This window comes from Austrofundulus limnaeus, unplaced genomic scaffold (genome assembly GCF_001266775.1).
Source record: "Austrofundulus limnaeus strain Quisiro unplaced genomic scaffold, Austrofundulus_limnaeus-1.0 Scaffold2182, whole genome shotgun sequence".
In the NCBI taxonomy this organism is placed as follows: Eukaryota; Metazoa; Chordata; class Actinopteri; order Cyprinodontiformes; family Rivulidae; genus Austrofundulus; species Austrofundulus limnaeus.
The window spans coordinates 9,491-25,530 of NW_013954584.1; the positions used below are offsets into that span (position 1 = coordinate 9,491).

At 40.0% G+C, this 16,040-nt stretch overlaps 2 protein-coding genes across 2 annotated transcripts in view; both read left to right on the forward strand.

Moving 5' to 3' along the window:
- Positions 1-15,163, forward strand: part of LOC106537213 (uncharacterized) — a 19,905-nt gene extending 4,742 nt beyond the window's left edge. The window contains exons 5-16 of the mRNA XM_014034593.1: positions 439-1,212; positions 3,468-3,769; positions 4,594-6,004; positions 6,329-6,334; positions 7,614-7,797; positions 8,579-8,677; positions 8,757-8,925; positions 9,000-9,070; positions 10,817-10,942; positions 11,143-11,371; positions 11,488-12,347; positions 14,714-15,163. Coding sequence (XP_013890047.1) covers positions 439-1,212; positions 3,468-3,769; positions 4,594-6,004; positions 6,329-6,334; positions 7,614-7,797; positions 8,579-8,677; positions 8,757-8,925; positions 9,000-9,070; positions 10,817-10,942; positions 11,143-11,371; positions 11,488-12,347; positions 14,714-14,992 — 4,510 coding nt within the window. The 3' untranslated portion in view covers positions 14,993-15,163. The remainder of the gene's footprint in view (positions 1-438; positions 1,213-3,467; positions 3,770-4,593; positions 6,005-6,328; positions 6,335-7,613; positions 7,798-8,578; positions 8,678-8,756; positions 8,926-8,999; positions 9,071-10,816; positions 10,943-11,142; positions 11,372-11,487; positions 12,348-14,713) is intronic.
- Positions 1,616-6,208, forward strand: LOC106537215 (zinc finger protein 708; the record flags this gene model as incomplete). The annotated part of the gene is given in 4 exon segments (XM_014034596.1): positions 1,616-2,192; positions 3,454-3,769; positions 3,972-4,022; positions 4,594-6,208. Coding segments are annotated over 4 exon segments (1,902 nt in total). The 3' UTR covers positions 6,009-6,208.
- Positions 15,164-16,040: the final 877 nt, after the last annotated feature.

Consider the following 16,040-nt stretch of genomic DNA (forward strand, 5'->3'; position numbering starts at 1 on the left):
CTATAATGTTGTCTTAATACTACTCTATTGTTGTAATATTATGCAGTTTAGTGTCAATAATTGTATTGGCAATGTGGCCTCTTTCTGCAGACATAAAAACCAACCCCTGGCACCAACCTTGGCTACAGCTCCATTGGTCTGATTCTCAATGTCATGGACTTTCATGTGGGAGAACAGGGTTCAAAACCCAGCTAACGCAACTTTAACAGAAAATCTCTACAAACTTCATATTGTCACACAATTACCCTCGTTACGAACACCTGCTGACTTGACAAGCACAAGCTGGTGTAGAAAACATATTTGTACTTGGTCACAGTTCATTATGCAAGTCCACTGCTGCAGGCAAAGCCATGCTGCAGTGATATGCTACATGGCAATGCACACTTGTTTTTACATTGTAAAAACCCATGTCTAGTTTCTTTTGTTTTTTGTCCTCAGGTTCAACCTCAACAACAACCTGAAGAGGCACCTGCGCATTCACACGGGAGAGAAACCGTTCACCTGTCAGGACTGCAACCAGAGCTTCTCGGACAACAACAAGCTCAAGTCCCACATGCTGATCCACGGCGCCAGGAAGCCGTTCATGTGCGACCTCTGCGGGAAGACCTTCCTCTTCAACTGCCGGCTGCAGATCCACCAGCGCTACGTGCACGCCGACAAGTCCCAGGACCCCGACGCTCTGCTCCAGACCAGGCGGCAGAGCAAGTCGCTGGTGAAACCCTTCAGCTGCAAGGTCTGCCTGAAGGGTTTCAGCGCCGCCTGCTCCCTGAAGATCCACGAGAAGGGCCACAGCGAGCACAAGGAGTTCCAGTGCGGCATCTGCGGCAAGGCCTTCCACAACAAGTACTCCTTCAGCTACCACCAGCGCAGCCACTCGGGCGAGAAGCCCTTCGTCTGCGACGTGTGCGGGAAGCGCTTCTTCCACGCCGCCAGCCTGAAGCAGCACGAGCGCATCCACACGGGCGAGAAGCCGTACAAGTGCGAGCAGTGCGGCAAGGCCTTCCGCACGGACGGGAACTTCTACCGGCACGTGCGCATCCACACCGGGGAGAAGCCCTTCCAGTGCACGTTCTGCCAGAAGAAGTTCCACCAGTCCAACCAGCTCAAGTCCCACCTGCAGATCCACACGGGCCAGAAGCTGTACTCGTGTCAGCAGTGTGGGCGGGGCTTCTCCGACTCAAGGCAGTACAAGAAGCACAGCTGCGACGCCTCGTAAGGACGACGAACTGAGCTCATTGCAATGAAAGGAAAAAAAACATAAAATAAAAATATAGGCTCAATATTTTTCTAATAGTAATGGTTACATGTCTCAAAATGAAAAATCTGTAGGAAATTTTGTCTCAGATTTGTTAAATAAAACATGCAGATAAGTTAAAAATGGTGAAGTAGAAGTTTTGCAGCTAAACTCTTTTGAATGAGTAGCTTTAAATTTACAGCCTCGCTCAAAGTAAGCGACTCAAAAACAAGTTGGCTTGTTTAGCCGATGTGCTAAATTATCAAGATGTCCGATTTAAAAACAGGAGTTTTCGCTGTCATTAAAACAAACTAAAAAAGTTTCATGTTCATTTCTGTTACTCGTCATTCTTGTTGTGTAACGGATTTAATGTTTAATAAGAGGAGCGTTTGCAGCTAATGTCAGCTGAGGTTTGCTTTTTGTTTGTTTCTCAAACCTGTAAGAAAAATCTATTTTGCTCATCCTGAAATCTGTAGTTATTTTTAAAAAATGCGACCAAAGCATAAACAAAACTATTTAAAATTAATTCATTATTTGTAGATGTGTTTTAGAGGCAGGATTTTGTTCTGAAATGATTTGATGCTGAATTTTATTTTAGATTTAGTTTTTGTGCTTTAATCCCACCGAATTCCATTAATAATTTTTTTTCGAACAGAAATTAAAATAAAGTTCATATTTTATATGATTTTCTGTATATTTTTCCTCTTATTTTGTAATTAAAAAACGTTCGGTGGAGAGGAGCAACTGTGACTTTTATTTTGAAAAGTTCACACTGGTAATTCCGTTTCCGGAGCAAATGAAAGGCGATTTTGTTTGTTTTTAGAAATTAAACCTTAAAATGTCAGGAAGTTCCGTGTTTTGCTCAGAAATAAAATCTGTTTTGAAGACGCTCGTAGAGGCAGCGGTCGATGTGACCGGAGGTTCCGATGAAGAAAAGAAGCTAACATTGGACCGCAGGGTGAGTTAGCTCCTTTGATCGGTTTTGAACAGAAAACCAGGTTCATTAACTGGATCAGAGACTGTAAATAAAGGAGATTGACCCCACGGAATGAAGCCTCGAGCGGAGCGACGTGAAACAAACATGGCGGACGCATCAATGTGACAAAACGTTAGAAATCATGTTATTGACTCATACATGTTACTGTAAAGTTTGTATTTATATTTTAATCATAAATTTACTTTATTAAAATAATAATAATGTACTGACTTTCATTATTTTGTGACTATCTTTGATACAATGAGGTACACCGTATATACGTATGTTCATTGTTTTGGTCAGCTTCAGCTACTTTTAAAGAATAGTACACTACGCCAATGGCGTATGTTACGGAGCATTAAACATTGCGATAAATCTAAATTTATGTGCAAAATTGCTTAATTTTGTGGCCAAAATTACAATATTGTTAGTGTTGACACTATTGTTGCTTTTTAACAAACGAAACGAAAAGCTAGCCTAAACTTTTGTTGTGTTAATATAATAAAAAATAATAAACGCAATTTGCGTAGCGGTGTTCTTTGAGACAGAGGCAACAGCGCCCTCTGCTGTCAAAACACATTAATGTTACAGAATATGGCAACAGCTGTTAACACCTATTAAATAAAACAATATACATTTTTTTTGTTTATTAAATATTGAAATAAAAAATACCCGTACATATTGTTGTTCTGTATCCTTATTGTGCAAAAATCTTGATGCAGCACCTTTTTTCTCTCAATAATAATCTCATTTTTTTTCTCTCAAATGCTTCTCTCAATAATCCAAAGTTTTTGTTCTTTTTTTGTTTGTTTTTTTGTAAAAAAAAAAAATAATAATAATAATTAGATTTAATTTCAGTTGCATTTTTAACCACTCAAATACCTGACATTTATACTTAAATGCTTCATTTAGTTTTTTTCATTTTAATTCATTATATTTCAGGAGATTATACCTCCTTATAAAACAAAGATGCATCAGTTAGTTTTGTCAAACATGTATAAAAAATTAGAATTAAAAATAAACAAGATAACAAACATTTAAAAAAGAATGGGAAGAAGTAAAAACTTGTTTCCGTTCACTTCACTTCTTCTGTTTCCTTATTTTAAAGCTCGCAGTAATATTTAAAGGAAGACCAAACCAATAATCAGTAATAATAATTTTACCTCTCTTCTATAAATAAGTTATATAATAATTACCAAAAAATATAATTGCTATGCTACTTTTCCTGTTTAAATGTTTGCAGCCTGATTTTGACAGCGTGGTGGGTTTGTTGGCACGAGAGGCGACCAGAACAATCGGTGGCGTTTTCTCTCAGCTGATCGCCGAGAACGCCGCTTTGAAGACCCGAGTGGGACGGCTGGAGAGCGAGCTGAAGACCGCCACAGAGAGTCTGCAGAGGTCAAACCTGTGGAGGGAAAACGTCCTGAGCGGCTGCCCCGTGCTGTTCCAGGACAGCGGGCTGGTCTTCACCCTGAAGCCGCTCGGAAAGCTAACCATAAACTCCAACAGAGCCTCAGAGGGAGACCACCAGACCTCACCTGCTGCTGGCCAGGGACCAGGTGAGCAGACCCACCATCGACTTCAGGCAGAAAATAAATACAATTTAGATTAATAAAAGCTGTTGTTATTCTGCAAATAAATATTTTCATAAAATCTAGAAACTTTATTTTCATTCAGTTTTGTCACAAATAATCACTCTGAGCTGAACTCCAGCTGCTTTTTAACTGATTTCAGCTTTGACTAGTTTTATTTCTCATTCAGACGGTGGGGAGACATTGGACGAAGAGATTTTGTCTCCAGCAAATGAACAAGGTGAGAATCTCTTATGTTTTTGAAAATATTCAGTATCATTAGGGGTGTAAGAAAATATTGATACACTGAAATATCACGATATTTCATTTCCCGATACTGTATCGATATTCTAAAGCCCTGTATCGATTTTTTTATTAAGGTTTAAAATGTCAACTTTCCTGCCAACCGTTCATTTTTATGTTGTAGTTCAGCCTCTGACCACTAGTTGGCAGCAGTGAGCCAGCCATTTGGCTCCTCTACCTCTTGAGCGCCAGAGAGTAAGAGTAGCATTAGCATTGTAAGTAAACATTAGCTTTTCTTTTTTTTTTTTTCAGTAAAAGGTTTCTATTTAACAGAATTTTTGGACAAAAAAATCGCAATATGTTGCCTTGCTTACAGTATCGCAATATATCGGGATATATCGTATCGTGACCCCTCTGTCATGATATGTATCGTATCGCCAAATTCTTGCCAATACACAGCCCTAAGCATCATCCTACAGGAAATAAATCTGGGAACAGTTCTGCTGCAGCAGCATAGAAAACTGTGCAAAATTTTATTTAAATATTTTATCTTTCCTCCCCTCGTCCAGACTCGGCTCAGGATTTTGCCGTAACGAACGCCCCCGAGCTCCAAAACCCACCCGAATCTGTGGTCAGAACCGCGGGGAAAGTGTTTGTTTGTGAGGTTTGTGAGAAGACTTTTACCCGTCAGTTTCACCTGATGAAGCACATGAACGTCCACAGAGACCGGAGGCCGTTCGCCTGCGACCAGTGCCCCCGAAGATTCACCAACGCCCAAACCTTCGAGCTCCACCTGCTGCGACATGAAGAAAAGAAACAGGCGGCGTTTCCCTGCCGGCTCTGCGAGAAGACTTTCAGAACCAAAGCGTGCCTGAAGACCCACCAGCTGGTGCACTCGGACACGAGGCCGTTTGGCTGCTCCGCCTGCGGGAAGGCCTTCAAAACCAAACACAACCTGCAGGCTCACCGGGCCGTGCACCTGGTGGAGAAACCGCACAAGTGCTCAGAGTGCGGGGAGAGCTTCAGGAACACCATCAGCCTGCAGTGCCACCGGAGCGTCCACACCGGGGAGAACCCATACCGATGTCCTGTGTGTGGGAAAACCTTCACAGGGAGGAGGTCGCTGCGGACGCACCAGGCTGTCCACAGAGGGAAACTGTTTACCTGTGAGACCTGTGGAGCCGGCTTCACCCTCCGGCAGAACTTGAGGAGACACATCCGCATTCACACGGGAGAAAAACCGTTAGCCTGTAAGGTCTGCGGGAAGCGCTTCATGCAGGACAACAAGCTGAAAGCTCACATGCTTCTGCACGGAGCTACGAAGGCGTTCATGTGTGACCTCTGTGGAAAGACTTTTCTGTACAACTGCCAGCTGCAGAAACACCAGAGAGTTGCTCATGACGAGAAGAGGGGTTTCAGGAAGCGACCTCGAGAGCGAGCCGATCGCAGAGTCATCTACAGACGAGACAAAACGATCGTTAACGTGACGCCGTTCAGCTGCGGCAGCTGCCACAAAAGCTTCGACTCAGCAGCATCGCTGAAGAAACACGAGTTGATCCACACAGGTGACAGGAAGCACACCTGCAGCCAGTGCGGCAGGTCCTTCTTCTACAAGGCCACCTACCAATACCACCTCCGAATTCATTCGGGAGAACGGCCATTCGCCTGTGACGTCTGTGGAGAGCGGTTCATCATTCGTCAGGCGCTCGTGTCTCACAGCCTGCAGCACTCTGGAGAGAAACCGCACAAGTGTGAGCAGTGCGGAAAGACCTTCAGGATCTACACAAACTACCTACGACACCTGCGGATCCACACGGGGGAGAAGCCGTACGAGTGCGAGGTCTGCGGCGTTCGCTTCCGGCAGCTCGGACACGTGAAGTTTCACATGCAGGTGCACACGGGGGAGAGACCGCTCTCTTGCAGCAGCTGCGGACTCGGGTTCTCAGACTCCAGGCTGCTCAAGAAGCATAAATGCAACGAGTAGTACGAGAAAGCGTCAGGGAGCAAAGAGTCCTGAAATTATCAGGTCACCTGCAAAACACCAGAAAATCTGAACTGAACTGAGAGCAGAAGCTAAATGTTGAGATTTAATTTGACAAAATCTGCCTGAAAAGGGTTTACTTTGAATTGTAAAATAAGTATTTTTCTTACATCTTATTTGTTAATTTGTTTTGGTAAAATCTTGAAAACCAAATGAAATTTCAAAGTTTGTGTTGAGGATGACTCTCAGCTACCACCACATCGAACTTTAGCTCAGTAGCTGTAAAATTGACTGAGTTATTCCCATTTTTGTGTTTCCATCAGAGGTGGGTAAATTTACTTGAGTACTGTACTTAAGTACAGTTTTTGAGAATTTGTACTTTACTTGATTTTTATGAAAACAGTTTACTTTTTATACCACTACATTTCTCTCCAGAACCCCTGAAATACAGTATATCTCATTAATAGATCTTACTTACGTTTAAAGAATTTAATTTTATACTCTTTAAAACCATTTAAAAATATAAGTGTATTTTGCCTAAATTTAATTATAACTAATAATAATCTTAAAAATACCTAAAACTCCTTGAACAACAATAGTTTCAAACCAAACAAGTTTTATGTTGCAGTTTGTTCTCTGGCCAACAGAGAACAGTGTCAAAAAACACCATGCTGTAAAAACCAGGTCAATAACGGTCTACTGCTTCCACTCGTTAAAACAAAAGGAAATTATGGAAATAGCTTATTCTAAATCTGAAATAAAATCAGTTATTAAGAGAAAAATTAAGTCTGAATGGCAACAATTATGGGAGGAAGGAAATAAAGGTCGTCATTTATTTAATTTACAAAAGAAAGTAGGAAATATGGAAATAATTGGAAAAAAAACCCAAAAGAACAAGTATTAATGACAAGATTGAGGATTGGACATACCGGATTAAATAAAACATTACATTTGATAGGGAAACATCCAACAGGTAGTTGTGAGTGTGGTAGGGATATGGAAACAGTAGAACATGTAATAATTCATTGTGAAAAATATGCATCAAGTAGAGAGAAGCTAAAACGAGAAATTATGAAATATGATATAGAGACATTAAAATTAAATAAGATATTAAATAAACATAAAATAAATAAAGCAGTTATTTTTTTTTTTTGACGGAAACAGGATTATTTATGAGAATTTAGAGATACTCTGGTCCACACTCCAGTACAGTAGATGGCGATAATACATCTTAACGTTAGATGTCACCCGCCAATAAAAACCGAAGAAGAAGAAGAAGAAGTCTACTGCTTCCAGTGAACACTTTCACAATAAAACTAGGTCAATATGTCAGCGTTTTTTATCAAAACATTCTGAAAACACCCAATAACTACACAACGCGGTCTAAATTCTGAGCAGTTTTTTAATTAAAAGTAGTGTTTTTCTACATCAGTACAGTTTTTATATTGAGCGTAATCTAAAATCAGTGCTGAGTAGCGTTTTATTTTGAAACGCACGAACCCGGAAACATAATATGTGAACTGGAGCTTTGTTTTACACCAACCACAGTGTTTCTGAGCTAAAGTTGTCAAGTTCTAGTAATTAATAAATAAAGTGTTGAACCGTCAGAGCTGGACACCGAACCGTCAGCATGTCGGACCTGGAGGCGCAAGTTTGCGCCATTTTGAACATCATGGTGACGGAAACTGTGTCTGAAATGTCGAAAATCATCGGCGGTTCCGAGAAAACTGGAACCGAAGTGACTCTACCACCGTGTGGAACCGAAAACACACGAGAATCCCCGAACGAGAAGGTACGTTAATCCGTGTCGGTTCTGAGAGAAGAGTCCAAACTGCGGATCAAAGAACTAAAAAGAGCTAAAATGCAGCTGCAAGCTAAAAGTAAGTAAATGGTGGCTAAATATGTAAACACTAGCTTTAAGCCATGGCAAAAGGCTGTCTAAAAGAAGCAAATTACTAGCTAAAAGCCAAACACAAGTAGAAAATCTAAAATAACAAACACTAGCTAAAAGCTAAAAAATAATGACATGAGATAAAAGCTCAAGTTAAAGGCTAGTTACATCTAAAATTATCAAAAGTATAATTAACCACCAAGAAGCAGAAGCTAAAAATCAGTAGTGTAAAAACACTAATGTCAAGAGTAAAAAAAAAAAAAAAAAGAGTTAGCTATAATATATAAATAGCAAGAGGCTAACTGAAATCAGCAATCTGAATAGCTATAGTTTAAGGCCAAAAGATAAATTTATTCAAATGAGAGGTCAAATTAGTCCAAAGGCTAGTTAAACCTAAAATTACCTAAATGCTAGCATAAAGTAGCAAAGGTCTAGCTTGAAAACAGCAAAAGTTTAGTTTAAAGCTAAAAAAATATATATAAAAAACGACATTTATTGACATATTTGATGCATGCTAAAATTAGCAGAATGGTAGCTAAAAGCTAAGTATTGCTACAGCAGGCTTTAAAGAGGTTTTTTTTTTAAGAATAGCATATTTTCATTAAGATTTAATGTTCTTTTCACAACAAGCCTCGTTGCTGTTTTCAGCTCGTTTCTTTCAGCTGTCTGTCTGTTTCCTCAGCTGATGCAGTTCAGCTCCTTCATGATGGTCTTGGCTCAGGAAGTGTTGGTGAAGATCTGCCAGCTGTTCAGCGAGTGTTCATCTGCGCCGCGGCTGGAAGTAAACCTGAAACTGCTCGTCTGTTTCCTCTGATCTGGATTCACCCGGTTCAGATCCTGACTCTGACTTGGTTTTTCAGGGGGCAGCTGAGACGGAGGACCTGAAGGGGGTGGAGACAGAGCTGGTGCTGGGGGGCAGCGGAGGAGTCCAGGCGGAGGTGGAGGTTCTGACAGATGAGACGAGCGTCATGATGGACAGAGATGAAGCAGCTCAGAGTAACGATTCTTCAGAGAGGAAGAGCTGCAGAGGTGAGGAGCTCCTCTTTACTGGGATCAAACATTTAACTTCTCGAGATAACTCAAGCTTTTTGTGTTTCTTACAGCTGTGGCTTCTGTTGATCGTGGACTGAAGCGGTTTCCTGTAATTCACCTGTGGAGAGGCAGAATTTATCATGTAAAATTAAACTCATCACTATTTTTTGCTCCTTGTTCACCTAAAAAACCAACAAACCCTCCATCGTCTCCACGATAAAATGCATCTGAATATTTATCTGGAACACAGGAGGGCTCTGCTGACCAAACAGTGCCTGTCTAGGCCTCAAAATACTCTGCTGCTGTAACGTTTATAGGATTGATTTAATTACATCGGTACAAGATGAAAAAAATGATCCATATTGTCATCATATATGTTCACTGAACACAATTATTTATGTTAGAAGGGTAAATGTTATTGCATCATATTGATCGCAGACTTGTGAACTGAATCAAAATCATATCGTGAAAGATTTTGTGATAAAGAAATACTGTATTGTAATGAACTTACACCCTCTTATAACGAAGGTCATAAGGAAGTTATTTAGCAAGGCATCTTTTTTTATTTTCTGTGAATTTCTCCTTCGTGCTGAAGTGAATGAAACGACACAAAAAGTGACTTTCTCAGTGAGTTCCGATTTGATCCTTCAATTAATGCGGTCATTTATTTACACCATCAAACAAAATCACTACAGTACACTTATCTGTGAGCAGCACGCGTCCGAGCTTAACTGTTTATCAATCCAGCACTTAAAATGGAACAGCAAACATCAAGCTTTGGTCTTGAATACCAGACATTTGAAGGCCTTGTGTTTGACACATGTGCCCTACACCAGTGGTTCCCAAACTTTTTGTCTTCTGACCCACAAAATATTCATGGCAAAAACTTGTGACCCCAAATATTACTGGTCTGAGTACACGAACTTCATTAATAACCCTAAAAACACAGGCCTTTTGACGATCTAAACAGCTTGTACACAAATATAAATACTTATTTATACTTATTTTGTGTTTTTGTAATAATTATAGGGAAATATTACATCATCAATTATTTTATTACCCTTTAAATTGATTTCTGGAGATTATCCAAGGTGCTTCATGACCCATAATTGGGTCCCAAGCCCAACTTTGGGAACCAAAGTGCAGTGGTTCCCAAACTTTTCAGCTTTTGACCCACAAAATAACAGTAGCAGAGACCTGTGCCCACAACTATTTCTGGATGATAAATATTTGTATCAGGTCAACTAAACATGGGCATAGTAACAATATTTTTATACTACATTTATCCATTTTAAATACACTAACCTCACTCCTTTGTAACAACTAAGGTAAAAATGTAATTAATTCAGAAAATCTTTTCAGGACCCCACCTTGATGTTTCGGGACCCCACTTTGGGTCCCGACCCCAACTTTGGGAAACACTGCCCTACACTATATCACACTATAACATTTTAGACAACTTTGAATGTTTTTATGTCTAAATGACTAATTTTACTTAAGTACTGGTTATAACATCCACTTTATTTTGATATTGTTGAAAATTTGAGAAACGTTTTTGTCTGTGGTTGAAACCGTTTTGCAATTTATATAAAAAAAAATTTTTGTTCTTCTGGTATGTTCATTTGCACTGCAGCAAAAATGCTGGGTTTGATTATGGTTACAGTTTTCCACTAAATTAATGCTCTAAAAATTGCATTATCTTTACTTTTAATGATAATTTTCTACCACGATATATACCGTTACTGTGAAGAGATTCAATTTATTCCATGATTTGAATTTGAGGTCATACCACCTAGCCCTACGTATCGCGATAAATGTGTTGATTTACGCCCCTAATGTTTAAATGATTAATTTTTTTAGCTGAATTTGTCTCTTTATTGTGTCCCAGGACAGCCCGCAGCTCGTTGTAATAAAAGAAGAGGATCTGGAGGTCATCCAGGCCTCTTCTGGTCCTGATCAGTTTCAGGATGACTCCAACACTGGCAACGACGATGATGATGTCCCAGACTACAAGGTTGGACTCTTTCACTAATTGTATTTTTTAATTTGAATTTGCCTTTCATCTTGTAAAAACATCTACAGTCCCTAAAATCATTCATGTTGTTGGTTCTGAGTGAAGATAAAAATGAAGATTTTTATCTTGTTTCTGTGTTTTGCTGCCTAAACCTGTTAGGGGAGGAAAATTAAACAGTTATCGATTCTGATTTCTGTCAGGAGGAACCAGAAAGTCCAGCTGAGTGTGGCCCATTTCTCACCACCAAATCCACACTCCTCCCAAAGACCAGGCTGTGTGTCGTAGCAGAAACAGGAAGTCAAGTCCAGGAGGAGAAAACTCACCACGTCGTCCACAAGACCGAAGAAGAACAAACCTACGACTGCTCTCAGTGTGGAAAGAATTTTTATTACCAGCAGAGCCTCAAGAATCACATGTTGCTTCACACGGGCAAGTTTTTATTCCAAAGACATCTAGCAGCTAGAATCAGCTTTAACTTCAATTTAATATTTTAAATATTAGAATTCGCACAATCATCATTTCATTGTTTGTTTTTTTAACTTTAGGAGAAAGGCCACACGTCTGTGACGTCTGTGGGAAAGGTTTCACTCAGATGTCACTGATGAGAACCCACCGGCAGCTCCACGACAACGTGCGTCCACATGAGTGCGACCAGTGCGACAAAAGGTTTCATCAACCGTACCGTCTGAAGATGCATCAGAGGAGCCACACCGGGGAGCGCGGCTTCGACTGCTCGCACTGCAACAAAAGCTTCACCTCGGCGTGTAACCTGCGGCGCCACCTGCTCATACACACAGGGGAAAAACCCTACAAATGCGAGACATGTGGCAGAAGCTTCAACCAGAGGGACACTCTGAAGAGCCACCAGCGGACACACACCGGCGAGCGCCCCTACGTCTGCGAGGTCTGCGGCAAATCCTTCAGGCAGATAGGTGTCCTGAGGTCGCACCAAAGGAAGTGTCACTCGGAGCAGAACGTCCCCCAGCGGAGAGGCGACGGTGCGCGTCCCTTCACCTGCGAGATCTGCGGCAAATCCTTCACGAGTAAGGGATCCATGAGCCTGCACCAGAGGCTCTCTCACTCCAAGCGGGAGCTGCCCTGCGTCGTATGCGGCGCCGTGATGACGTCTGCCTCGTCTCTGCGCCAGCACCTCCAGACGCACGCACACACCTTTCCATGCACGTGCGTGAGCTGCGGCCAAGAGCTCCTTTCCATCACGGTGATGCGCCAGCACCAGCAGCAGCACACCGTGGACAGACCATACAGCTGCAGAACCTGCGGGAAGAGCTTCACTTCTCAAGGCTACCTGAAGATCCACCAGAGGATGCACAGCGGAGAGAAACCGTATGCCTGCAAGATCTGTGGTCGCAGGTTCTTGCATCAGTGCAGCCTTAAAAAACATGAGGTTGGTTTTTTTTTTTTTTAATTAAGACTCAGTCACAACAAATAAATCTGAAATTATCAGCTGGAGGGATTACAGATTTTAGTAACGTGTTAAAAAAAACTGAGCTTTTAGTTATTATTTTTATTAACCAATAGAAAAAAATTCAACTGCAATACCACAGTTCAACCCACAGAGGGAAGCACTAAGATAAATGTCACAAAAAATGTCAGTTTGCACAGAAATCCCTCCGCTATTAGATGCTATGGAGCTGGAAGGAATTTTGCTAACACCTATTTAGCTTTAGCAACAAGGTACTTTGTTATAACCGGGAGCAGCTGATTAACAACTCAAAAGCTCAACTACTATGAATCCCAGATTAGTTGAAAAGGAGGCGCCGTGGATGCAGAGTAGGAGCAAAGAGGAGAGAAGGAGGAAGTTCAAACCATCTCTTCCATCAATCATGAAGCCCAATGGGAGATCATGGGGAACAAGTTGGATGAACTCCAAGCTTTAACAAGAACCCAGCCAGAGCTTTCTGACCATATAATGAACAACCCCAAGTTTCCTCTTCATCAGACTGTCACACTACAACAGTGTCTTTAGTCAAGGCTTCATCAGATCCACTGTAAGATGGACCGCTACAGGAGATTCTTCCTGCCGTCAGTATCCGTAACAACTCTTAAAGGAACTCCGGCTGGGTTAAAAAAAATTAGTTTAATCTATCTGGATTGATTTTCGTTCAAATTTGGGAAAACCGATTCATAAGTCATGAGATCGATTTTTCCCCATGGGTGTTGTGTGCAACGAAGCTGCACGATTCCATGTTGTGTGTCACTCTTGGCTTGCCGTAGGTTTACATCCGGTTGACGTTTAGCGCTAACGTTAGCTCCCGACAACAAGTTGTCTGGGGCAAAACAAAAGAAACAAAGGAATCACTAACATTACCAGATAATTCTCAGCTGAACTTTATGAAAACAGAGGCCATGACAACTTTTGTTTGCAAAGATTTGTGCTCAGACGCAGTAGCAGGAAACAAAGCGGCCTTCAAGCAGCTCGTTCAGGTGCTCAAACCAAAACTACTGTATGTAAATATCTGACTGAAACAGTTCTCCTCAGCATGTATAAATTTTTTTTACTAATATTATTTTTAAATTTAAGAAACATCTTAATGTAATTCACAGTGATGGAGTGTTTTAGCTGAAGTACTCTTTTTTTTTTTCTTTCTTCTCGTTAATAAGTTTTATTGAACAGAAGCTCACAGAAACATTACAAATATACATTTTTCACACACTCAAAAGAGTATGCAGAACAATATACCACCTCTTCTCCTGTAACCTTATTCCATCACTTCTTAGTGATCAAGAAAATTATTCTTAGTTTCTTAGAAAAGTAATGTATCCAACAACACTTCCTCTTGCAATTCCTTTTTAGTTTAAACCCTTTGAAACTTGAGTCAGTTTTGTTTCAAGATTAAACTACAATTTACAAGTTTGCCCTTAATGTTTATAATTTAACAATGCACCAAGTTAGAATTAGTTTCTACTATTTGCATAATTATTTCCTTTGAGAATGTCTTCTATATCAAAATAATTGTGTTACTGCTTGATATCCTTAACTAATTTAAAAATCAATCAAACTGAATCGAGACTCGTCATGAATTGGGAATTGAATCGAATTGATTTGGGAAATCTGAATCGATACCCAACCCTGAAATGAACCAGGATATTATTAGTTACATTTAATTTCTTTTTGGGATTAATAAAGTACAATTGAAATTAAATCAAATATAACTAATACACTAAAAGCCCAATTTAGTTTATCTGAAAATAATTTTTTATTGTGGGGTTTAGTTACTTTTTAACCATATCTCAGTTTCATTCTTTCACACAGTGATGTCACAGCTTTTTGTCAACCAAAGAAAAAGGGCTGTAATTTGAATTTTATTTTATTTATTTATTTTTTGGCCTTTTCAAATGATCAGAAATATCACCTGACAGTTTTTGGAGTCGACCAAATTAAAGATGGCTGACACAGCTAATTAGCTGTGGCCAATTTAACAAAAAAGCCATTCTTCAGTCAGTTTTACAGATTATAAGCTAAAATTTGGCAGGTCAGTAACTGACAGCCATCCTCAACACACAAATGCTACCAGATCTGGTGAAATTGTGCAATGATTTCTAACAGTTATAACTGTTAGCGCCATGGGATCTTTGAAAATAATGTGTCAGTGTCTCATTTTGTTTTAACCACTTTTCTCATACCAAATAAGAGTGTTATAAGAACGTACCATATTTATTATTTAATATAAGCTTCACACAACTCGTAGCTGGATTTTATCATCACTCACATCTGATGCAAGTTTTATCTAACCGCTTGTCCTCCAACAGGTGGTCCATTCCGGAGCCAAACCATTCAAATGCAGCATCTGCGGGAAATGTTTTAACCACCCTGGCAACATGGCCAGACACCAGCGGATCCACACGGGAGAGAAGCCGTACAGCTGCAACACCTGTGGCTTTAGCTTCAACCAACGCAGCAGCCTGAAGGCCCACCAACAGACCCACACCGGCAAAAAACCGCACACGTGCGACAAATGTGGGAAGAGCTTCGCCTACCTGAGGAGCCTGAAGGAGCACAAGTGTGTCTATGTTGACGTTGTTGATTGAGTTTAAATCTTTTCTCCAAACAGAGTCACTGATTCGTCTTCAGCTCGTCTCGTGAGCCCTACAGGTGTATTTTAACACTTGGACAGGAAGGAAAACATTTAAAGCTACAGCCCCAAATGTACAGGTCTGAAATCCATAGATCAATAATAATTAATAAAAAAATGAACAAAATCTTCTTGTCTTCATTTTAAAAGTGTAGGCCTGTAGAATAAACCCAATTAAAGCAGAAACATGGGAGCGATTGCTGAGGAAGCTGGGTATTAGTGAGAACCAGATAATGGACATAACCACTTCTGATTCAAGTGAAATACTCGACTTCAGGGGTATGCTTTTTGGTCATTGGATTTTCATTTTAAAAACAGTGAAATATGGAAAAAAGGGATGATTCTTTTATTTTCAATTCATACTCTGGGTTTTGCACTGTCCTGAGGAGTTACAGAAATGTAAAGGTAGTTAGCGTTTATCATTTTTACCAGGCTAAAAGCACCAGAAGCTCCATAAAACAGTTTGAATCATCAAACTATCAGCTGACACCTGTTAAAGAAATGTCAAACTAGCTGATGTTAATTTATTGCAGCTGCCTGGTTAGGAAGTTAGAAAGTAAAGCCTGTTTCAGCAAAACAAAGATTTGTTTCACCAGATGTGTAAATATGCAGAATTTATTGTAATATTGTGGGTATGACTGTTACTATATTTTCATTAATGTTAATAATATAATAGTAGTATATCTTTATTTAGGGTCCCCATTAGTCTCTACCACAGCAGAGACTATTCTTCCTGGGGCCCAACAACAAAAAATACACATTAAAACAAAACACAATTCAGATAAACAACAAAATTAAAATCAAATTTAAAAAAAGGAGCCAGCTCAAAACCTCAAATAAAAAAAAACATGAAGATCACTAAAACTACTATCTGAAAACTCCTTCAAAAACCTACTGAGGACTCAGAGAAAATACGATAAAATCAATAATAAATTAATTGTACAACTTGAAAACTATCAATCTCATAATTGTGTGTGTGTGTGTGTGTGTGTGTGTGTGTGTGT